General features: G+C 48.7%; 1 protein-coding gene across 24 annotated transcripts in view; it reads left to right on the top strand.

The window, feature by feature from the left end:
• LOC140717693 (neurexin-2-like) overlaps nucleotides 1–25,405 on the top strand; it is a 1,248,008-nt gene that overhangs the window by 154,916 nt on the left and 1,067,687 nt on the right. For 19 of the 24 annotated variants that reach the window (XM_073031345.1, XM_073031342.1, XM_073031349.1 and 16 more), the window contains exon 3: nucleotides 16,943–16,960. The exons of the other annotated variants lie outside the window; for them this stretch is intronic. In XM_073031345.1, the coding sequence (XP_072887446.1) occupies nucleotides 16,943–16,960 (18 nt within the window). The remainder of the gene's footprint in view (nucleotides 1–16,942; nucleotides 16,961–25,405) is intronic. 24 annotated transcript variants of the gene reach the window in all.

The following is a 25,405-nucleotide window of genomic DNA, read 5'->3' as shown; positions in this document are numbered from 1 at the left end:
GGCATTGGTGTTTCCTTACCAGGTTGTGTAGCAGCGAGGCAATATACTCTCCACCATACCTCTTTAAAAGTTTGTCAAAGTTTGAGGACATGCTAAATCTTCTCAAACTTCTAAGGAAGTAGAGGTGCTACCATACTTGTAATGACACCTGCGTGCTGGACCCTTGGACAGGTCCTCTGAAACAGTAACACCCAGGAATTTAGAGTTGCTGATCCTCCGATGAGGACCGGCTCGTGGGCCTCTTGTGGACAATACTCAGCTCCTTAGTTCTGCAGATGTTGAGTGAGAGGTGAACAGTAGACCTTGTGCAGAAGCTTGATTCTAGCTTCCTCGCCCATCCTCTGCAGTCCTGATGGAGGGTCTCTGCCCAAAGTATCGACTGTTTATTTCCCACCACAGACGCTGAGCTCCTCTGGTATTTTGTGCATGTTGCTCTTTCTGCTGGATTCTAACCCGTGAGCTGTTGGGAACAGGGTATGGCCTTGTCTGACCATGCGTCCGTTACTTGGAGGACTGTATAGAGCTCGATATAGGAAGGATGCCATTAACCCAGAAAGAGTGCAGAGAGTCACACTCAGTGGTAGGGATCTCTTGTACCTAATAAAGTGGCCACTGAACAGACTGTGTTCATGGTCTTCTGCTGCTGTAGTCCATTCGTTTCAATGTTTGACATGTTGAGCGTTCAGAGATGCTCTTCTGCACATCACTGTTGTAACGTGTGGTTATTTGAGTTGCTGTCACCTTGAGCCAGTCTGGCCATTCTCCTCTGACCTCCCTCATTAACAAGGCATCTTCACCCACAGAACTGCCGCTCACTGGGTGTTTTTTTGTTTTGTTTTTTGCACCATTCTCTGTAAATTCTGGAGACCGTTGTGCGTGAAAATCCCAGGAGATCAGCAGTTTCTGTGATATTCAAACCACCCCCATCGGGCACCAACAATCATTCTACGGTCAAAGTCATTCCTTCCCCATTCTGAAGTTTGATCTGAACAACAACTGATCTTGACCGTGGCTGCATGTTCTTATCCATGAGTTGCTGCCACATGATTGGCTGATTAGATATTTGCATTAAAGAGCAGGTGTACCTAATAAAGTGGCCACTGAGTGTATTATGTTAACAGAACTCGAGTAACAGCAGGAGGTTGGACAGGCTTGGATTGTAAACATTGGAGCAGAGGGTGACCTGACCGAGCTGTGCAAAATTGTTAGGGGCACAGACAGGATCGATCTCACTCCTGTATGCCTCCTTGTCACCACCTGAGACCAAACCCCTTTTTAAAATATTTGGATCAGAATTGGATTTTATCACCGGCATGTGTTGTGAAACTTGTCTTTGTGGGAGCAATACAATGCAGTACATAATATTACAATAAATATGTATATGAACATTACATTAAATATATAGTGCAGAAAGAGAGTTTTAAAAAAAAGGAAAAAAAAATATTGAGGTATTGCACATGGGTTCAATGTCCATTCAGAAACTGGATGGCAGAGGGGAAGAAGCTGTTCCTGAATCGTTGAGTGTGTGTCTTCAGGTTTCTGAAACTTCTCTCTGATGGTAACAATGAGAAGAGGGGATGTCCTGGGCGATGGGGGTGTCCTTAATGATGGATGCTGCCTTTCTGAGGCATCCCTCCTTGAAGATGTCCTGGATACTCTGGAGGCTGGTACCCATGATGGAGCTGACAGAGTTTACAACTCTCTGCAGCTTATTTCGATCCTGTGCAGTAGCTCTTCCCCCCCCCCCCACCCCACCATATACCAGACAGTGATGCAGCCAGTTAGAATGCTCCCCACGGTATATCTGTAGAAACTTGAATTGTTAATGAGTTGACAGAACTAATGCAGAATTAAATCATATTGTCTTTAATTTATTCTGAAAGGAATGAATTTTAATCTTGTTTCAAAATTACTTGGAGTTTGTGAAAGGTCGGAGGTACCTTGCTCAGCTGAGGGGCAGTTACCGTCCGAGGTGTTGCTGGGATGGCAGAGGTACAAATCACACATTGTTCACAACCTGATGGCAAGGCTGGGTGTTTTCCTTGGGCATGATGCCCCAGTGAGGCCACTCTCAGGCTGGAGGAGAAACCCCTGGTATCCCATCTGAGTGTCTCCAATCCGAAGGCTGAGTGGTCTCCTAACTTCACTCAGTGTTTTTGCCTTCCCTTGTCGTCTTCTACTCTCCACTCTGGGCACTTACCTCCTCTCCTCACCAGAGTCCCCTTCCCCTTCCCTTTCTCCCATGGTCCACTCTCCCCTCCCATCAGATTCCCTCCTCTGACCCTTTCCTCCTCCTAGCTATCACCTCCCAGCTTCTTACTTCATCCCCCTTCCTCCCTCACCAGGTCTCACCTATCACCTCCCAGTGTCTCACTTCATCCCCCCTCTCCCCCACCCACCCACCTTCCCCCTCACCCGGTCTCACCCATCACCTCCCAGTGTCTCACTTCATCCCCCGTCTCCCCCACCCACCCACCTTCCCCCTCACCTGGTCTCACCTATCACCTCCCAGTGTCTCACTTCATTCCCCCCCCTCTCCCCCACCCACCCATCATCCCCCTCACCTGGTCTCACCTATCACCTCCCAGTGTCTCACTTCATTCCCCCCCCTTCCCCCACCCACCCACCTTCCCCCTCACCTGGTCTCACCTATCACCTCCCAGTGTCTCATTTCATCCCCCCTCTCCCCCACCCACCCACCTCCCCCCTCACCTGGTCTCACCTATCACCTCCCAGTGTCTCACTTCATCCCCCCCTCTCCCCCACCCACCCACCTTCCCCCTCACCTGGTCTCACCTATCACCTCCCAGTGTCTCACTTCATCCCTCTCTCCCCCACTCACCCACCTTCCCCCTCACCTGGTCTCACCCATCACCTCCCAGTGTCTCATTTCATCCCCCCTCTCCCCCACCCACCCACCTTCCCCCTCACCTGGTCTCACCTATCACCTCCCAGTGTCTCACTTCATCCCCCCCCCTCCCCCACCCACCCACCTACCCTCACCTGGTCTCACCTATCACCTCCCAGTGTCTCACTTCATCCCCCTCTCCCCACCCCCACCCACCTTCCCCCTCACCTGGTCTCACCTATCACCTCCCAGTGTCTCACTTCATCTCCCCTCTCCCCCACCCACCTCCCCCTCACCTGGTCTCACCGATCAGCCTCTAGCTCGTCCTCTTTCCCCTGCTGCACCACGTTGTTTTGGTTTCTTCACCCCTGCCTTTCCATTCCCAATGAGGGTCCTGCCCAGGGAGAGACAGTTTATGTCTCTGCAGGGTTGCTGCCGAGTTCCTGTAGTGTTTCGTGTGCAGAGTCTCTGGTGTTTGTGTTCTTTGGTAGGGTTGGCCGCAAATACCGTCGCAGTCCATGGGGATTTGCTGTATGCTACCCTGGTGAGTTGCCAATGACAACGAGGACTCGGAAGGGTTAATGTGATGAGCTGGTGGTGACAATGACCCGGAAGGATTAATGTGATGAGCTGCCAGTGACAGTGAGGACCTGGAAGGGTTAATGTGATGAGTTGTCAGTGACAGTGAGGACCCGGAAGGGTTAATGTGATAAGATGCCAATGACGGTGAGGACCCGGAAGAGTTAATGTGATGAGCTGCGGGTGACAGCGAGGATCGGAGGGGTTAATGTGATGAGCTGCGGGTGACAGCGAGGATCGGAAGGGTTAATGTGATGAGCTGTGGGTGACAGCGAGGATTGGAAGGGTTAATGTGATGAGTTGCGGGTGACAGTGAGGATCGGAGGGGTTAATGTGATGAGTTGCGGGTGACAGTGAGGATCGGAGGGGTTAATGTGATGAGCTGTGGGTGACAGTGAGGATCGGAAGGGTTAATGTGATGAGCTGTGGGTGACAGCGAGGATTGGAAGGGTTAATGTGATGAGTTGCGGGTGACAGCGAGGATTGGAAGGGTTAATGTGATGAGTTGCGGGTGACAGTGAGGATCGGAGGGGTTAATGTGATGAGTTGCGGGTGACAGTGAGGATCGGAGGGGTTAATGTGATGAGCTGTGGGTGACAGTGAGGATCGGAAGGGTTAATGTGATGAGCTGTGGGTGACAGTGAGGATCGGAGGGGTTAATGTGATGAGTTGCGGGTGATAGTGAGGATCGGAAGGGTTAATGTGATGAGCTGCGGGTGACAGTGAGGATCGGAGGGGTTAATGTGATGAGTTGCGGGTGACAGTGAGGATCGGAGGGGTTAATGTGATGAGCTGTGGGTGACAGTGAGGATCGGAAGGGTTAATGTGATGAGCTGTGGGTGACAGTGAGGATCGGAGGGGTTAATGTGATGAGTTGCGGGTGACAGTGAGGATCGGAGGGGTTAATGTGATGAGCTGCGGGTGACAGCGAGGATTGGAAGGGTTAATGTGATGAGCTGTGGGTGACAGCGAGGATTGGAAGGGTTAATGTGATGAGCTGTGGGTGACAGCGAGGATTGGAAGGGTTAATGTGATGAGCTGTGGGTGACAGCGAGGATTGGAAGGGTTAATGTGATGAGCTGGTATCACAATAGTTGCTGCCTCTGGGCTTTTCATGCCTGGTGTATTGAGCAGGTGATCAATAGCTGGACAAGGACACGGTGAGGACACACAGCGGCGTCACTCGTCCCTGCGGACGGCGCCGTTCCTGGCCAGGACTTCATTTCGGACTTGGAACCTGCTGCTGGAGTGCCGGGACCCCAGCGCAGACCCAAGACCCTTCAGTCCATCGAGGCCATGTGCCCCCGCCAGTCCCACCTCCTCCCTCACTCTCTTTATATCCAGGCAGTTGATCCTGCTGCCTTCAGAAATTGCCATCGGTTGCCCCTCCCATCCCAGCTGCTCACCGGGGTGGGGAGGAGCAGTCATTCCTGACCCTCGTTCCCTGGTTTCCACCCGAACCACCAACTCTTCTGACCTCAAGCACCAGCCCCATTCACCTTCCCCACTTTGTAGGGAGGAACCCCTGGCCTCTGCGGGCTGCAGTCTGTCATGGAGAGAGCATGAAGACTCCGCACAGACAGCACCCGAGGTTGGGACTGGGGCAGGGCAGCATCAGCACTACCCACTAACCAGAAACTCAGTCTGAGTACACTAAGAACGGGGTTTCTTGTTCTGTGGCAGCAGTACGGTGAATACATACCAACGACAATAAATTACAAATGGATACTGTGGATTCCGGATAATTGGGACACATCTGGACCAGGACATTTTGGCCCAATTAAGCAGCTGGCCCAATTAGCCAAAGTTTCATGGAAATAGTTCAAAAAAGACAAATTACCATTTAACTGAGTAATAAATTATGTATTTAAATGAAATACAGAACAGTACCAATATAGAACAATAAAAATGTGTATTAGTTCCCAATATTGACGGAGGAATTAACCCAGTGTAGATAATGGACTATCTTCATACGTGCTATCAACGATTGCATCCTCCAAATCTTTCTACTCATTGTGACATTCAAGATAATCGCCGATACCTTCAAATCCTTTGTAGTTCCTAGCTTGTTGAAGTCGTGAAGTTGTTTCATTTCCACTCCTGGCCATTTCTGGCATCTCCGAGCACGAATGCTTGAAACTGCAGTGAGCAAATCAGTTCTGAATTGGCTTGTTGCTTCTGTCTCTTCAACTATCAGTGACAAAAATCACTGCTTTTTGAACACAAACACAGACAACTGACGCTGTTTAAAACTGTTCCCTCTAAGCATAGTGCAGTGTCTAACGGCTGCACAAGTGCAAGTCAATGAAGTGAATTGAATTGACATTATTTCTTACATCCTTCACATACATGAGTAAAAATTTTTACCTTATGTCTCCATCTAACTGTGCAATCATAGTAATTTATAATAAATAGAACAGTCACTGTAATATAGAGTACACTCAGATCAGCATGAGTTCATCAGTCTGATGGCCTGGTGGAAGAAGCTGTCCTGGAGCCTGTTGGTCCTGGCTTTTATGCTGCGGTACCGCTTTCCGGATGGTAGCAGCTGGAATAGATTGTGGTTGGGATGACTCAGGTCCCCAATGATCCTACAGGCCCTTTTACCACACCTGTCTCTGTAAATGTCCTGAATAGTGGGAAATTCACATCTACAGATGTACTGGGCTGTCCACACCACTCTCTGCAGAGTCCTGCGATTAAGGGAGGTACAGTTCCCATACCAGGCAGTGATGCAGCCAGTCAGGAGGCTCTCAATTGTGCCCCTGTAGAAAGTTCTTAGGATTTGGGGGCCCATTCCAAACAAGTGATGCTAGTTAGAAGCTGTTCAGGAACAGACTCCAGTCAATTAAGCAGCATTGTGTCTCAAATAAATGAAGGGAATCCTGCTATTTTCTTGATTAGACTTTCTTGTCTAAGAGTTGTCTCAGGTAAGTGCTGCCCCGATTAACAGATCGACCAGTGAACCGGAATCCACTGTGGTGTAAAAAGAGAGCAAAAGTAGTGAGGTAGTGATAGAGAAGATCGGTGTAGTCAGATCCATGGTATCTCCAGTTGTGAAGTATGGCTCTGAGAACTGGACTATTTGTAAGGCTGAATACAAAGAAATCAATGCCTTTGAACTTGACGCTGGAGGAAAGTGGTAAGGGTTTGTTGGACGGCACAAAGATCCAACAGGTCAATACTTGAAGAAATACAGCCAGACTACTCACTAGGAGGCCTGATTATCAGACAAAAGCTGAAATATTTTGGCCACATCATGAGAAGACAGGATTCCTTGGAGAAGACTGATGTTGGGTAAAAGGAGAGGATGACAGAGGCTATGATGGATGGATAATATTACTCAGACTGTGCGTGTGACCATGGGGGAACTTAGGGAGACAGTTTCCAACAAGAAGCCTCAGTGAGCAGGAGTCGATGAGGTCGGACTCGACTCAATGGCTGAACAACGCAATGATAGAGTCTTGGAGCACTACATCACAGGAGGCCGTTCACCCCTTCTAATCCATGCTGAATGATGGTTGCGCCTAGATCCATCGAAGAGAAGTTAAGAACAATGTAGTGAGGTGGTGTTTATGGGTTCATGGACCTTCTAGAAATACTGTGGCAGATGGGAAGAATCTGTTCCTAAAGCATTGAGTGTGTCTTCATGCTCCTGTTCCTCCTTCCTGATGGTAGCAATGAGAAGAGGGCATGTCCTGGGTGATGGGGGTCCTTAATGATGGACACTGCCTTCTTTATGCATGGCTTTTGAAGATGAGCTCGATGCTGGGGAGGCTTGAGCCCATGATGGAACTGGTTGATTTTACAGCCCTCTGCAACTATTTCCGATCCTGTTCAGTGCTCCCCCCCACCCCAAACAGATGGTGCTGGAGCTAGTCAGAATGCTCTCCATGGTACATCTGTCAAAATTTGCCAGTGGCTTTGGTGATGTACCAAATCTCCTCAAACTCCTAATGAAATATAGCCACTCTTGTGCCGCCTTCATGATTGCATATGTTGACCGCCGGATAGATCTTCAGAGGTGTTGACACCCAGGAACTTGAAGCTGCTCACCATTTCCACTGCTGACCCCTCGATGAGGATGGGTGTGTGGTCCCTCGACTTCCCCTTCCTGAAGTCCACAATCAATTCCTTGGTCTCACTGAGGTTAAGGGCAAAGTTGTTGCTGCGACACCACAAAACCAGCTGATCTGTCTCACTCCTGTACGCCGCCTCATCACCACCTGAAATTCTCCCAACAATAGTGTTGATCGTCAGCGAGGGGGTGATATCATTTCCAATCCACACTGACTGTGATCTCCCAACAAGGAAGTTGAGGATCTAGTTGCAGGGCGAGGTACAAAGGCCCAGGTTTTGGAGCTTGATGGTTAGTACAGAGGGACTGATGGTGTGGAACGCTGAGCTGTAATCAGTAGGTATTGCTATTGTCCAGGTGATCCAGGGCTGAGTGAAGAGCCAGTGAAATTGCATCTGTTACAGACCTATTATGGTGAGAGGCAGATTGCAGTGAGTCTAGGTCCTTGCTTAGGCAGGAGTTAATTCTAGCCATATCCAATCTCTCAAGCACTTCATCACCGTAGATGTGAGTGCTGCTGGACGATAGTGGTTAAGGCAGCTCACCCTGCTCTTGGGCGTTGCTATGATTGTTGCACTTTTGTAGTAGGTGTGAATCTCCAACTGCAGCAGCGGGATATTGAAGATGTCCGGAGATAATTCCGGTACTGTGAAGGGTTGCGGTGACCTCAACACACCAGAGCAGTGTGACAGTTACAGCTCTGCTCCAGAAATCGAGAGTGACAGGCCCACACCCACCCCCATGGCGAGGCTCTGTCGAACTGCTTGTTCTGTCAGAATCATAACATTTCAGCCAGCGTGGATTGCTCACAGAAACTCCGCTGGGTCTGAGAACACGTACACACACAGAGACACATAAACATGTAGACACACAGTCTCACACGTACACACACAGAGACACATAAACACGTAGACACACAGTCTCACACGTACACACACAGAGACACATAAACACGTAGACACACAGTCTCATGTACACACACAGGCACATAAACACGTAGACACACAGTCTCACACGTACACACACAGAGACACAAACATGTAGACACACAGTCTCACACGTACACACACAGGCACATAAACACGTAGACGCGCACACACACCATAGACTCTCACTCACACACAGAACAACACTATGAGACCTAGAACTGTAGTAGAATTAGGCCATTCAGCCCATTCTGTTTGCTCTGCTATACCATCATGGGTGATCTATTAGTCCTCTGAAACCAATTCTCTTGCCTTCTCCCGATAACCTGCATAAGTACATTCCAATGACATGGGGAAAGGATGGTAGGGTACAGGAACCGTGGTGTATAAACACTGTTGTAAATCTGGTCAAGAGGAAAAGAAGAGTTTACCAAAGGTTCAAAAAACTAGGTAATGATAGCGATCTAGAAGATTATAAGGCTAGCAAGAAGGAGCTTAAGAAAGAAATTAGGAGAGCCAGAAGGGACCATGAGAAGGCCTTAGTGAGCAGGATTAAAGATAACCCTAAGGCATTCTACAAGTATGTGAAGAGCAAGAGGATACATGAGAGAATATGACCAATCAAGTGTGACAGTGGAAAAATGAGTACTTTGCTTCAGTATTTGGTATGTCAACCAATACACTCAAAAACTTCTATAGTTGTACTGTGGAGAGCATTCTGACAGGCTGCATCACTGTCTGGTATGGAGGGGCTACTGCATAGGATCGAAAGAAGCTACAGAAGGTTGTAAATCTAATCAGCTCCATCTTGGGCACTTGCCTACAAAGTATCCAGGATATCTTTAGGGAGTAGTGTCTTAGAAAGGCAGCGTCCATTATTAAGCACCTCCAGCACCCAGGGTATGCCCTTTTCTCACAGTTACCATCAGGTAGGAGGTACAGAAGCCTGAAGGCACACACTCAGTGATTCAGGATCAGCTTCTTCCCTTCTGCTGTCCAATTCCTAAATGGTCACTGAAGCTTTGGACACTACCTCACTTTTTTTAAATATACAGTAAAAATGTGCAAAAATAAAAATCTACTCAATATACATAATTAATTTGTTTATTATGTTTTATTTTATGTATTATTTTTTTCTCTCTCTGCTAGATTATATATTGCATTGAACAGCTGCTGCTAAATTAACAAACTTCATATCACATGCCGGTGATAATAAACCTGATTCTGAGTTTTCACTATGGAAAAATATCTTGGCGATTGTAGGGATGAATTACAGCCGACTGAAAAGTTGAGAATGTAGATATTAAGAAAGGGGATGTGCTGTAGCTTCTGGAAAGCATCAAGTTGGATAAGTCACTGGGACCAGATGAGATGTACCCCAAGCTATTGTGGGAGGTGGGAGGAGATTGCTGAGCCTCTGGCGATGATCTTTGCATCATCAATGAGGACGGGAGAGGTTCCGGAAGTTGTTCCCTTATTCAAGACAGAGAATAGAGATAGACCAAGAAATTATAGACCAGTGAGTCTTACTTCAGTGGTTGGTAAGTTGATGGAGAAGATCCTGAGAGGCAGGATTTATGAACATTTGGAGAGGCATAACATGATTAGGAATAGTCAGCATGGCTTTGTGAAAGGCAGGTCATGCCTTATGAACATGATTGAATTTTTTGAGGATGTGACAAAACATATTGATGAAGGTAGAGCAGTAGATGTAGTGTATATGGATTTCAGCAAGACATTTGACAAGGTACCCCATGCAAGGCTTATTGAGAAAGTAAGGAGGCATGGGATCCAAGGGGACATTGCTTTGTGGATCCAGAATTGGCTTTCCCACAGAAGGCAATGAGTGGTTATAGATGGGTTATATTCCACATAGAGGTTGGTGACCAGTGGTGTGCCTCAGGGATCTGTTCTGGGACCCCTACTCTTTGTGATTTTTATAAATGACCCGGATGAGGAAGTGGAGGGATGGGTTAGTAACACACGCAAAATGCTGGTGGAACGCAGCAGGCCAGGCAGCATCTATAGGAAGAAGCACTGTCGACGTTTCAGGCCGAGACCCTTCGTCAGGACCTTCGACGAAGGGTCTCGGCCTGAAACGTCGACAGTGCTTCTTCCTATAGATGCTGCCTGGCCTGCTGCATTCCACCAACATTTTGTGTGTGTGTTACTTGAATTTCCCACATCTGCAGATTTCCTTGTGGATGGATTAGTAAATTTACTGATGATGCAAAGGTTAGAGGTGTTGTGGATAGTGTGGAGAGCTGTCAGAGGTTAAATCGGGACATTGATAGGATGCAAAACTGGGCTGAGAAGTGGCAGATGGAGTTCAACCCAGATAAGTGTGAGGTGGTTCATTTTGGTCAGTCAAATATGATGGCAGAATATAGTATTAATGGTAAGACCCTTGGCAGTGTGGAGGATCAGAGGGATAAGGCATGCTCCCCAATCCAGGCAACATCCTTGTAAATCTCCTCTGCACCCTTTCTATGGTTTCGGCCTTTTGTCCTTGGAGCGACGGAGGATGAGAGGTGACCTGATAGAGGTGTACAAGATAATGAGAGGCATTGATCGTGTGGATAGTCAGAGGCTTTTTTCCCAGGGCTGAAATGGTTGCCACAAGAAGACACAGGTTTAAGGTGTTTGGAAGTAGGTACAGAGATGTCGGGGTAAGTTTTTTACGCAGAGTGGTGAGTGTGTGGAATGGGCTGTCGGCAATGGTGGTGGAGGCGGATACGATAGGGTCTTTTAAGAGACTCCTGAGCAGGTACATGAAGCTTAGAAAAATAGAGGGCTATGGATAAGCCTAGAATTTTTAAGGTAAGGGCATGTTCAGCACAGCTTTGTGGGTTGAAGGGCCTGTATTGTGCTGTAGGTTTTAGACAATAGACAGTAGGTGCAGGAGTAGGCCATTCGGCCCTTCTAGCCAGCACCGCCATTCACTGTGATCATGGCTGATCATACACAATCAGTACCCCGTTCCTGCCCTCTCCCCATATCCCTTGACCCCGCTATCTATAAGAGCTCTATCTAACTCTCTCTTGAATGTATCCAGAGACTTGGCCTCCACTGCCTTCTGGGGCAGAGCATTCCAAATATCCACCACTCTCTGGGTGAAAAAGTTTTTTCGTAGCTCTGTTCTAAATGGCCTACCCCTTATTCTTAAACTGTGGCCTCTAGTTCTGGACTCACCCATCAGCGGGAACATGCTTCCTACCTCCAGTGTGTCCAATCCCTTAATAATCATATATGTTTCAATCAGATCCCCTCTCATCCTTCTAAATTCCAGTGTATACAAGCCCAGTTGTTCCGATCTTTCAACATATGACAGTCCAGCCATTCCGGGAATTAACCTTGTGAACCTACGCTGTGCTCCCTCAATAGCAAGAATGTCCTTCCTCAAATTTGGAGACCAAAACTGCACACAATACTCCAGGTGGGGTCTCACCAGGGCCCTGTACAGCTGCAGAAGGACCTCTTTACTCCTATACTCAATTCCTCTTGTTATAAAAGCCAGCATGCCATTAGCTTTCTTCACTGCCTGCTGTACCTGCATGCTTGCTTTCATTGTCTGATGTACAAGAACACCTAGATCTTGTTGTACTTCCCCTTTTCCTAACTTGACTCCATTTAGGTAGTAATCTGCCTTCCTGTTCTTGCCACCAAAGTGGATAACCTCACATTTATCCACATTAAACTGCATCTGCCATACATTTGCCCACTCACCCAATCTGTCCAAGTCACCCTACATTCTCATAACATCCTCCTGACATTTCACACTGCCACCCAGCTTTGTGTCATCAGCAAATTTGCTAATGTTACTTTTAATCCCTTCATCTAAATCATTAATGTATATTGTAAACAACTGCGGTCCCAGCACCAAACCTTGAGGTACCCCACTGGTCACAGCCTGCCATTCTGAAAGATAGATAGATAGATACTTTATTCATCCCCATGGGGAAATTCAACATTTTTTTCCAATGTCCCATACACTTGTTGTAGCAAAAACTCATTACATACAATACTTAACTCAGTAATAATATGATATGCATCTAAATCACTAACTCAAAAAGCATTAATAATAGCTTTAAAAAAAAGTTCTTAAGTCCTGGCAGTTGAATTGTAAAGCCTAATGGCATTGGGGAGTATTGACCTCTTCACCCGTTAATCACAACTCTTTGTTTCCTGTCAGCCAGCCGATTTTCAATCCATGTCAGTACTCTGGCCCCAATACCATGTGCCCTAATTTTGCCCACTAATCTCCTATGTGGGACTTTATGAAAAGCTTTCTGGAAGTCCAGGTACACTACATCCACTGGCTCTCCCTTGTCCATTTTCATAGTTACATCCTCAAAAAAACTCCAGAAGATTAGTCAAGCATGATTTTCCCTTCATAAATCCATGCTGACTCGGAGTGATTCTTCTACTGCTATCCAAATGTGTCGTAATTTCTTCTTTTATAATTGACTCCAGCATCTTTCCCACCACTGACGTCAGGCTAACCGGTCTATAATTCCCTGTTTTCTCTCTCCCTCCTTTCTTGAAAAGTGGGACAACATTAGCCACCCTCCAATCAGCAGGAACTGTTCCTGAATCTACAGAACATTGGAAAATGATTACCAATGCGTCCACGATTTCTTGAGCCACCTCTTTAAATACCCTGGGATGCAGACCATCAGGTCCCGGGGACCTATCAGCCTTCAGACTCAACAGTCTATCCAACACCGTTTCTTGCCTAATATAAATTTCCTTCAGTTCATCCTTTTACCCTAGTTCCTTTGGCCACTATTACATCTGGGAGATTGTTGTGTCCAAAGTACCTGTTCAACTCATCTGCCTTTTCCTTGTTCCCCATCATAAATTCACCCGTTTCTGTCTTCAATGGCCTAATTTTGGTCTTAACTATTTCTTTGCTATTCACATACCTAAAGAAGCTTTTACTATCCTCCTTTATATTCTTGGCTAGTTTACCCTCGTACCTCATTTTTTCTTGGCGTATTGCCTTTTTTGTTATCTTCTGTTGCTCTTTAAAAGCTTCCCAGTCCTCCGGTTTCCCGCTCATCTTTGCTATGTTATACTTCTCTTTTATTTTTATACTGCCCTTTACTTCCCTTGTCAGCCACGGCCGCCCCTTAGGATCTTCCTTCCTCTTTGGAATGAACCGATCCTGCACCTTCTGCATTATTCTCAGAAATACCTGCCATTTTTGTTACACTGTCTTCCCTGCCAGGGTATTGTTCCATTGAACTTTGGCCAGCTCCTCCTTCATAGCTCCATAGTTCCCTTTGTTCAACTGTAATACTGACACATCCGATTTTCCCTTCTCCTTCTCAAATTGTAGGTTAAAACATATCATATTATGGTCACTACCTCCTCATGGTTCCTTTACCTCAAGGTCCCTGATCAAATCCGGTTCATTGCACAACACTAAATCTAGAATTGCCTTCTCCCTGGTAGGCTCCAGTACAAGCTGTTCTAAGAATCCATCTAGGAGGCACTCCACAAACTCCCTTTCTTGGGGTCCAGTGCCATTCTGATTCTCCCAGTCTACCTGCATGTTGAAATCCCCCATGACAACTGTGTCATTACCTTTGCAACATGCCAATTTTAACTCTTCATTCAACTTACACCCTACATCCAGACTGCTGTTTGGAGGCCTGTAGATAACTCCCATTCAGGTCTTTCTACCCTTAGGAAATTCTCAGTTCTATCCATACTGACTCTACATCCCCAGATTCTATGTCCCCGCTCGCAAGGGACTGAATATCATTCCTCACCAACAGAGCCACCCCACCCCCTCTGCCAGTCAGTCTGTCCTTTCGATAAGATGTATATCCTTGAATATTCATTTCCCAGGCCCTGTCTGCTTGAAGCCATGTCTCAGTTATTCCCACAACATCGTACTTGCCAATTTCCAACTGAGCCTCAAGTTCATCTACTTTATTCCTTATACTTCGTGCATTCATATATAATACTTTTAATTTGGTACTCCCCTCTCCTTTCATATCAATTCCTATTTCACTTGGCCATACTGTATGATCTCTTCTTGAGCTTTCTACTCCATTGATTCTGTTGTCCTTCTTAACTTTTCTTATTTTCTATGTTTCTATATACTTCTATGCTTTTTAACCTTTGATGACCTTACTAATCAAGAACCTGTCAAATCTCTGCTCTAAGTACACCCAATGACTTGGCTTGGACAGCCATCTATAGCAACGAATTCCACAGCTTCACCAGCCTCTGACTAACTCTGCTCTGTTCTATGTACCTGTGTTCATCTGGCCCCTGGTATCAACTATAGTTAGGACAGAGAGAATCTGCATTCTCCGGCAAATACTTTCATTGGTTCCGTTAGCAATGTTTTCTTGTTGTTCCATTACAATCAAGCCCATCTGAAGCCCGCACCGCCTTGTGGAAAGACCGGCTCCCCAGCCTCAAACAGCCCCCAACGATGGAAATTCCACCGGATGAAAGCCTTCCCCCAGGAGCTAATTGCAACTGAGCAACCTGGAATTGCCTTAACAGACTTAGGACTGGTGTAGGTCTTTCAAAGGTGTCACTAAGCAAATGGGGATATACAACCAGCCCGACAACTTGTGAATGTGGAACTGAGCCACAAACTATGCGATATCTCCTGCAATGCCCATCGCTAGAGGAGCCCTGTACTGTTACAGATCTTGCCGAATTCAACAACAAGGCACAAAAATGTGTGTCCAATTCTGGCTGGGCCATGCATAGACTGCCTGTGGACACGATAAGAAAGTGGTTCAGTTAGCAGCAGCACATGAATTTACAAAACAATACCTGTGCACACCCCTCCCGACACTCCCTGAAGAGACAAAACTGGGTGAGGACGAACTGGAGTCGCATATAGACCCAGACCGGGTGAGGACGGACTGGAGTCGCATATAGACCCAGACTGGGTGAGGACGGACTGGAGTCGCATACAGACCCAGACTGGGTGAGGACGGACTGGAGTCACATACAGACCCAGACCGGGTGAGGACGGACTGGAGTCAGATATAGACCCAGACTGGGTGAGGATGGACTGGAGTCACATATAGACCCAGACTGGGTGAGGACGGACTGGAGTCGCATACAGACCCAGACTGGGTGAGGACGGACTGGAGTCACATACAGACCCAGACCGGGTGAGGACGGACTGGAGTCAGATATAGACCCAGACTGGGTGAGGATGGACTGGAGTCACATATAGACCCAGACCGGGTGAGGACGGACTGGAGTCGCATACAGACCCAGACCAGGTGAGGATGGACTGGAGTCAGATATAGACCCAGACCGGGTGAGGACGGACTGGAGTCGCATACAGACCCAGACCGGGTGAGGACGGACTGGAGTCGCATACAGACCCAGACCGGGTGAGGATGGACTGGAGTCAGATATAGACCCAGACTGGGTGAGGACGGACTGGAGTCGCATACAGACCCAGACCGGGTGAGGACGGACTGGAGTCGCATATAGACCCAGACCGGGTGAGGACGGACTGGAGTCACATACAGACCCAGACCGGGTGAGGATGGACTGGAGTCACATACAGACCCAGACTGGGTGAGGACGGACTGGAGTCACATATAGACCCAGACCGGGTGAGGATGGACTGGAGTCACATACAGACCCAGACTGGGTGAGGACGGACTGGAGTCACATACAGACCCAGACTGGGTGAGGACGGACTGGAGTCACATATAGACCCAGTGAGGTGGTAGTGGGGAGGTTTGTAAGGGACTGTTGGAGTGGCCTGGGTGAGTAACCATGGTGCATTTTGTAGACAATGTACACTGCAGACACTGTGAGCCGCTGGTGGGAGAGGGAGGGTTTATGGTTAGGTGGGGTGACGATCGAGTGTGGGCTGTGTACCAGACCGTATTAAGAGTTGTTGGAGTTCACAGTGTGAGAATGCTGGGCCCTCCATGAATGTCCAATATGGGAATGAGACACCTTTCCCCAGGGTGAGCATGGACTAGGGTGTGGGGGCTGGAGGGGGTTACAGAGATGAGGAGGGGTATAGGGGCTAGAGAGGGTTCTAGAGACAGGGAGGGGTGTGGAGGCCAGAGGGGAATATAGAGACAGGGAGGGATGTAGGGACCAGAGGGCGTCACAGAGATGGGGCTGGAGGGGGTCATGGAGATGGGAGGTGTGGGGACCAGAAGGGAATCACAGAGACAGCTGCGGTGTGGGGACCAGAGGGGGTCACGGAGACGGGTGAGTGACCGGAGGGGGTTACAGAGATGGGTGGGGTGTAGGGACTGGAGGGGGTCACGGAGACTGGACCAGAGGGGGTTACGGAGATGGGTAGGGTGATTTGACTGGAAGGGGTTACAGAGACGGGTGAGTGACCGGAGGGGGTTTCAGAGATGGATGGGGTGTTGGGACTGGAAGGATTGGTCACCTGCTGAGATGTGTCTGAGGCCACACTGGGTAGATGTGAGTACGGATGCTTTGGGCCAGTTCTAACCCTGTATCTCCTCTCTCCTCCCATGCCACACACAGAAGATCACGGAACAGAAGGTGAGTACCTGTCTGCAGTTTGTTTTCACCATGTCACCCACACCTCTGCTGGGTCACTGGGGGTCAGAGGCAGAGCCCTGTCCACGGGTAAACCCCTTCCCCCCCCCACACAGTCACACACAGACACACACAGACACTTAGACAGACATTGACACACTCACACAGACTCATGGAGATATACTCACGTAGACATACACATACACGCTCTCAGACACGGAGATACTCTCACTCACAAACACAGGAACAAATTCACATACCGTCTCTCTCACACTCTCACTCTCACCCACTCGCACTTGGTTTGGACGCCCCCATGTTCCTCTCTGTCTGGAGAGTATTTGAGAAACTGAGACTTGGCCAGTTGGAACCCAGCTGAACCAGCAGAGATATGGTGGGATGCGTGGGGGTGGGGTGTACACGATGTGGAGGGTGAGGTTTGGGGCGTGTACAGTACACGATTGTGGTGGGGGAGGCTTGGGGCGTTTACTGTACACCATTGTGGAGGGTGAGGGAACTATTTGTGCTGCTGATACTGTGTCCAGAACCGGCTGAAGTGTTGGAATCCGGTTTAGAGATGTCTCGCCTGTCCATTGTTAGGACTTTTTTTTGCCACAAACGTACTCAACTTTATTCAAATACAAAAGACGTACGAAAGATAAGGGGGGGGGGGGGTTTACAATACAGCTACTGATTTCAAATAAAGTGCAGTTGTTAGCATCTATAATGAACTCAGTTCACGGAGGGGGGGAGCTATCGTTCTCGGAGAACCCCCAGTGAATGCATGACGATCGCAGGCTCCCTCTCTAAGGGGACCCTAGCACGGACGTAGCCCCGGGAGAGGGGCAGGCAGTCGGTTCGGGCAGAGCCTTCGACAGCCCGCTCCTTGGACCCGCGAAAGGCCAGTTTGGCCAGGCCCAAGAGCAAGCCGGCCAGGACATCCCCTGAGCGACCCTCCCCCTCCCCCCATAAAGAACGTGAGCAGCAGACCCCGGCCCTTCAGATACCCAAACGGGGGCTACTGCTGGTGGACATGGTACACTGACCCCTCCTGGTCACGGAAAGGACCTGTCTTTCTTCCAGCAGTCGCTGACCTGGTCTCCCCACGGCGGTGTGAGGCCTCCGGCCGGTCGGAAATGGTAACTGCTTTTATAAGGTCATTATCTGCCAGAGGCCGAAGCGTTGTCACAGCCGCTGCCCAGCGCACGGGCTGCTTTTACAAACGAACTCCCCTCCTGCGGCTTCCGATCGGGTGCGCGGGATTCTTGTTGTGGCCAGAACACCCCGGGAACCCTTGGCCAACTCCGGAATGAGGTTGACCTCCCTGTGGGAATTGGTGGGGTGGAATGACAGGCAGTTTTCACCAACTGTTTGACCATGTGAAAACTTCACCGGAGCATCTTGCATAGAGAGCCCTTACGAAATAATCTTCAAACTGTTGTTGATCTGTCTCGCAAAACACGACAAGGTGAATTTCCTGCGTGGGCTGGAAAGTTGGCCGCGCTTGGGCCACGCACTGGATTCCGACTGTCGAACAAATCGTTGCTTCTGTCTGGGTCTGTTTGGAGTTGATGCGATTAGATTTGCGTCGATATATACAGTGAGATGCGCCCTTTGTGTCAACGACCAGCACAGTCCAAGGATGTGCTGGGGGCAGCCCGCAGGTGTCGCCAAGCTTCCGGCACCCGCTCACTAACCCTAACCCGTACGCGTCAGGACTGAGGGGACCCGAGTACCCGGGGGAAACCCACAGCGGCGGGAATTGAACCCGCGTCGCCGGTGCTGAGCTCGCTCCAACCATACCGTGTTGCCCACAGTGGCCAACTCTGCCCCGACGTTCACCAGTGAGGGGCAGAGTTGATCGGCCCTGAGCTATTGAACAGGAGGCTGACACAAGGGGCCAGATATTCTACCCCTTTCAGTGTGTGTGAGTGAGTGAGAGAGAGGGGGAAATATATCTCAGTGTGGTGATACGCCGTGCGCTGGTGATGACATTTTAAACCCATTATCGATCGCGACTGGTATCTCACGGTCCATATGGTAACACTGACGCTCACACAGAGACAGACACACACAGGTGACCAGACCGGGGTGTGAGTCTGCAGTGCAGAGGGACACTCCTCTGCCACTGTTTGACGTTCACCCCAGCAGGGGGAGAGGCCGTTCAGCCGCTCAGCATCATGCTAGCCCCCTGCCTTCATCTGGCTGCCACTCTCTGCTGTCACCCCAACGGACCTGATTCACTCTCTCCGCTGTCTGCTCCCTTGTGCCAACATGACCCTCAGCTTGCCCAACCTTTCCCCACCTTCCAGCCAGAGAGACCCCTCTATAGTCACCGAATGACAAAAGACCAGGGTGACAGTCACCCCTCCTCACCCACCACCTCCCGGCTGACTGTCACCCTGCTCTTTTCTGATTCAGTACTAAGACGTGTCCACAAATAATAGAGACACCACACACGTGTTAAAGGATACAAGAAATTACTTTATTAGAGTTTTATAAAGAATAAAACACAGTGTAGTAAAGGAGATGACATCATATTTATCAACCAATCACTGAGCTGTTTCACAAAGCGTACTGCCACAGAGACCTGACAGATACTCTTCTCTCTCTCGCCTCCCTTCCCCCCCTCTCACCCCCTTTCCTCTCTCTCCCCCTCCCTCTCTCCTCACTCTCACCCCTCTCTCTTGTCCCCCCTCGCCCCTCCCCTCCCTCCCTCCGCCACTCACACTCTCACCCCTCCCCTCCCTCCCTCCCTCCCCCTTCCCTCTCTCTCGCACCCCCTCTCTCTTGTCCCCCCTCGCCCCTCCCCTCCCTCCCTCCCCCACTCACTCACTCTCACCCCCTTCCCTCTCTCTCTCTCACACCCCCTCCCCTCTCTCTCTCACCCTCTCCCGACCCAGCCTAATAGAAGATTCTCTCTCATAAAAAGAAATAGTCTCGTTGTTATACAATTCAAGCTCCCTGCACAAATCTATCCTAACATTTACCCCAGTGTTTTTCCACTCAAACGTATTTTTCATCATGATCTCCTGTAGTCTGGTACTCACACTAAGCTCTCAAAGTACCGCTGTCGTTCAGAACCCTTGTACTTTTCTCAGAATCAAATTCCGCTTTACCACCGCCGGCAGGAGGAAGTCTGCAGAAGCTGGAAATCCGACCAGCGCGTACACACGACGCAGGAGGAGCTCCGCGGGTCGGGCAGCGTACAGTCGACGTACCAGGCCAAGGGCATTCATCAGGACAGATGAAGTCGTGCTGAAGGGTCTCGGCCGAAATGTTGTTCCATAGACGCTGCCTGGCCTGCTGAGTTCCTCCGGCATTTTGTTTTAATATCACCGGCACGTCGGGAAAATAGTTGTTTTGTGGCAGCAGTACAATAATAAAAAATCTAAGTTTTTTTATGATCAGAAAGGATGTGCTGACGTTGGAGAGAGTTCAAAGGAGGTTCACAAAAAGGATTCTGGGATTGAAAGGCTTGTCATATGAGGTGAGTTTGATGGCTCTGGGCATCTTCTCACTGGAGATCAGAAGAATGAGGGGACAATTTCATTGAAACCCATCGAATGTTGAAAGACCTCGACAGAGTGGATGTGGAGAGGATGTCTAAGACCAGAGGACACAGCCTCAGAACAGAGGGACATCCATTTAGAACGAAGATGAGGAGGAACGTCTTTATTAGCTGGTAGCGAATCTGTGGAATTTGTTGCCAGAGGTGGCTGTTGAGGCTAAGTCTTCGGGTATATTTAAGGCAGAGGTTGATAAAGTCTCGAATAGTCAAGGCATGAAGTGATACGGGGGTCTGGGAGTGGGAAAGGCAGGACATTGTGGTCAGGAGAAAAAATGGATCAGCCAATATGAAATGGCGAACAGACTCGATGGGCCAAATGGCCTAATTCTGCTCCTGCATCTTGTGGTCTTATCGTCTATATAGATTTTACATTAAATAGTGTGAAAAGAGAACTAAAATTGAAAAATATATATTGGATTCAATGTCTGTTCAGAAATCTGATGGTGGATGGAGGGGAATGAGGTAATGTCCGTGGGTTTATTGTCTGTTCAGAAATCGGATGGTGGAGAGGAAGAAGAACATTCAAAACCTCACACCCGAGACTAGCGGCGTTTTGTCTTTGAAACTTCCATTTTGTGCTCCATATTTTAGCATTTACTAAGGAGGAATCACAAAAAACGTTTCCTCGTGCTCTCTGCCACGGCTAAGCGTATCGCAGGCCCTAGCGCTAAAGCCTAGCTTATCAAACTTAGCATAGCCATCAGGGGAGCACTGTGAGCAGAGCAGATAAGAGTTCCTGAGAACCAGAGAGCCGGCAGAAGCTGGAAATCGAAACTAAAAGGCAGAGATTCTGGAAACAGTCATCAGGTCAGACGGACCTGTGGGGAGGGACACAGAGGTGATGTTTCAGGGTAAGGAGCCTTCAGGTGGAGAACTGTTGATCGGCAGGAGTCGGCTGAGAGTTTAAAACAACGTCCCATTCCAATGCCAAGGGCTAGTTTACAGCAGCGGGGTTAACCCTCTGTGTCCTGCATCACACAAAATCAGAATCGGGTTCAATATCACCAGCATGTGTCGTGAAGTTTAACTTTGCAGCAGTAGTACAATGCAATTAATAATGGAGGAAAACTGTGAATTATAGTCAGTGTATTAAATAGTTATTTTAAATAAGTAGTGGAAAAATTGAAATAAAAAAAGTAGTGAGGTTGTGTTCATGGGTTCAGTGTGCATTCAGAAATCAGATGGCAGAGGGGAAGAAGCTGTTCTTGAATCGTTGAGTGTGTGTCTTCAGGCTTCTGTACCTCCTCTCTGATGGTAGCAATGAGAAGGGGGTATGTCCTGGGTGATGGGGGTCCTTAATGATGGACGGTGCCTTTCTGGGGCATCGCTCCTTGAAGATGCCCTGGATACTACAGAGGCTGGTGCCCACCATGGAGCTGACTGAGGTCACAGCTCTCTGCAGCTTACTTTGATTCGGTACAGTCGTCCCCGCCACTCCAGACGTTGATGCAGAATGCTGGAGCACGCAGCAGGTCAGGCAGCATCCTTGCAAAGGATGAAACAGTTGACATTTTGGGCCAAGAGCCTACATCGGGACTGGAAAAGGGGAAGGAAAAGGAGGTGTGGGCGGGGAAGGAGTTGAAGCTAGAAGGTGATAGGTGAAGCCAGGTGGGTGGCGGAAGGAGAGGAAGTCTAACGCTGGGAGGTGATAGGTGAAGCCAGGTGGGTGGGTGTAGGGGAGGGAAGTAGAAGCCGGGAGATGATAGGTGGAAAAGGTGAAGGATTGGAACAGGAGAAGAAGGAATCTAATAGGAGAAGAGAGTAGACCATGGGAGAAAGGAAAGGAGGAGGGGCACCAGGTGGAGGTGATAGGCAGGTGAGGAGAGGTAAGAGGACAAGAGTTAGGGGAGTTGGAAAATAAGAAATTAACTGGAGTTTGAGGTATTGATGCTTATGTTCAGATCTTTAAGATTTAGAGAGGGTGCAGATTCACCAGGATGCTGCCTGGATCAGAAAGAATGCAGGGAAGATTCACCAGGATGCTGCCTGGATTAGAGAGAGCGCAGAGGAAATTTACCAGGATGCTGCCTGGATTAGAGAGGGTGCAGAGGAGATTCACCAGGATGCTGCCTGGATTAGAGAAGGTGCAGAGGAGATTCACCAGGATGCTGTCTGGATTAGAGAGGGTGCAGAGGAGATTCACCAGGATGCTGCCTGGATTAGAGAGAGCGCAGAGGAAATTTACCAGGATGCTGCCTGGATTAGAGAGGGTGCAGAGGAGATTCACCAGGATGCTGCCTGGATTAGAGAAGGTGCAGAGGAGATTCACCAGGATGCTGTCTGGATTAGAGAGGGTGCAGAGGAGATTCACCAGGATGCTGCCTGGATTAGAGAGGGTGCAGAGGAGATTCACCAGGATGCTGCCTGGATTAGAGAGGGTGCAGAGGAGATTCACCAGGATGCTGCCTGGATTAGAGAGGGTGCAGACGAGATTCACCAGGATGCTGCCTGGATTAGAGAGGGTGCAGAGGAGATTCACCAGGATGCTGCCTGGATTAGAGTGGGTGCAGAGGAGATTCACCAGGATGCTGCCTGGATTAGAGAGCATGTCTTATGAGGAAAGGTTGAGTGAGTGAGGGCTTTTCTCTTTGGAGTGAAGGAGGATGAGAGGTGGCTTGATAGAGGTGTACAAGATGATAAAATGCATAGATCGAGTGGACAGCCAGAAACTTTTTCCCAGGGTGAAATTGGCTAATACAAGAAGGCATGATTTTAAGGTGGAATGTGCAGTGTTGTGGGGGGTGGTGTCAGAAATAGTTTTTTTACACAGAAAGTGGTGGGTGTGTGGAACACCTTGTCAGGAGTGGTGGTTGATAGAATTAGAATCAGCTTTAATATGACTGACATATGTCATGAAATCTGTTGTTTTGTGACAGCAGTTCAGTGAAATACATAAGCAAATAATGTAATTCATAACAAGAATTATATACTGTGTATATATGAAAATCAGCATACATAAACAAATAGTGAGGTAGTGTTCATGGGTTCATTGTCTGTTCAGAAATCTGATGGTGGAAATGTGTCTGTGGATGTGTGTGTTTGAGTGTGCGTGTGTCTGTGTGTGCATGTGTGTCTATAGGGGTGTGTGTGTCTGCGTATGTGTGGGCCCCTTATCTAAGAAAGGTGGTGGAGGGTAGTGAGGTAGTGTTCATGGGTTCATTGTTCAGAAATCTGATGGTGGAGGGGAAGAAGCTGTTCCTGAATCATTGAGGGTGTCTTCAGCCTCCTGTATCTCCATGCTGGTGGTAGCAATGAGAAGAGGACATGTTCTGCGACTCTGTTTAGTTGGGTAGGACTGCACTTACTTGTGCTACAACTGTGTTTGGTTGTTCTGTGACTGTTTGGTTAGGCGGGACTGTGTTTACTAGTGCTGTAACTGTTTGGTTGTGCTGCGACTGTTTGGTTGGGCGGGACTGTGTTTACTAGTGCTGTAACTGTGTTTGGTTGTGCTGCGACTGTTTGGTTGGGCGGGACTGTGTTTACTAGTGCTGTAACTGTGTTTGGTTGCACTGTGACTGTGTTTGGTTGGGCGGGGCTGTGTTTTATCAGCTGAGCTGTCTGCGGTGGGGTCGGGGATGATGTAGCTCGGCCAGGCAGAGGGAACGCGTGCCCTGCCTGTGTGTCTGCCCGAGCTGATGACCATCAGCGATGCGGCGACTGGTTTGTACATTGTCACCGTTTCGCTCCAGGCTCCTTGGGCTTGTTGCCTGGCAACCAGGCATTGGCCTAGAATGCTGATGTGCTCCCCTTCCTCCCTGAGAGAGCTCTGGGCGGCTGTAACCAGACACAATATGTATCTGCAGCAACGGGGAGGGTCTCACTGTGTCGGCAGAGCCTCTGCTTTCTTCTGCAGATCAAAGAACCTCATCTCTCAGCCTCCCACTTCCACTCTGCTGCATATCAAATTGTCCAAAATGTTTGACCGAAATTCACATCCTTTTCCCTGTCAACACAAACAGAAGAGCAAGACTCTATCAACATCCACTTTAAATATACCCAATGACTTGGCCTCCGATGAATTCCACAGATTCACCACCCTCTGGCTAAAGAAATTCCCCCTCATCTCTGTTCCAAAGGGATGTCCTTCTCTTCTGAAGCTGTGCCTTCTGGTGCTGGACTCCCCAAACATCCTCTTAACATCTACTCTTTCGAGGCCTTTCAATATTCAATAGGTTTCAGTGAGATTCCATTCTTTTAAACTCCAGTGAGTACAGGCCCAGAGCCATCAAACACTCCTCATAGGTTAACCCTTTCATTCCTAGGTTAATTTTCATGCGCATCCTCTGGACTTTCTGCAATGCCAGCATATCCTTTGATGTGTTCTGGTGTCCCTTGCCATTATGGGAAGGGTGTGAAGGCTTTCGAGAGGGTGAAGAAGGAGTTCACCAAGCCCTTACAACCCCCCCCCCCCCTCAAATTCCAGGTCATTGGAGACCTTGATCAGAACTAGGGGCAGGGGTTAGCCATCTGTTCCAGGAATGAAAGGGTTAAAATACGAGGAGCGTTTGCCGGCTCTGGGTTTCTACTCATCAGAAATCAGGATGAGGGGGATCAGGGGGATGAGAGGGATGAGGAAAGGATGTTTCCCGTGGGGGAGAGTCTAGGACAAGAGGGCACAGCCTCAGGATAGAGGGGCGCCTTTTCAAAACAGAGATGCGGAGAAATTTCTTTAGCCAGAGGAAGGTGAATTTGTCGAATTTGTTACCATAGGCAGCTGTGGAGGCCAGGTTGTTGGTGTATTTAAGGCAGAGCTTGATAGGTTCTTGATTGCACATGGGATTAATGCTATGGGGAGAAGGAAGGCCAGGGAGTGGGGCTGAGGAGAGGAATAGAAAGGATCAGCCACAATTGAATGTCCAAGCAGACTTGATGTGCCAAAT

Source organism: Hemitrygon akajei, chromosome 28 (assembly GCF_048418815.1).
Source record: "Hemitrygon akajei chromosome 28, sHemAka1.3, whole genome shotgun sequence".
In the NCBI taxonomy this organism is placed as follows: Eukaryota; Metazoa; Chordata; class Chondrichthyes; order Myliobatiformes; family Dasyatidae; genus Hemitrygon; species Hemitrygon akajei.
This window is presented reverse-complemented; position numbering and strand designations above follow the sequence as displayed.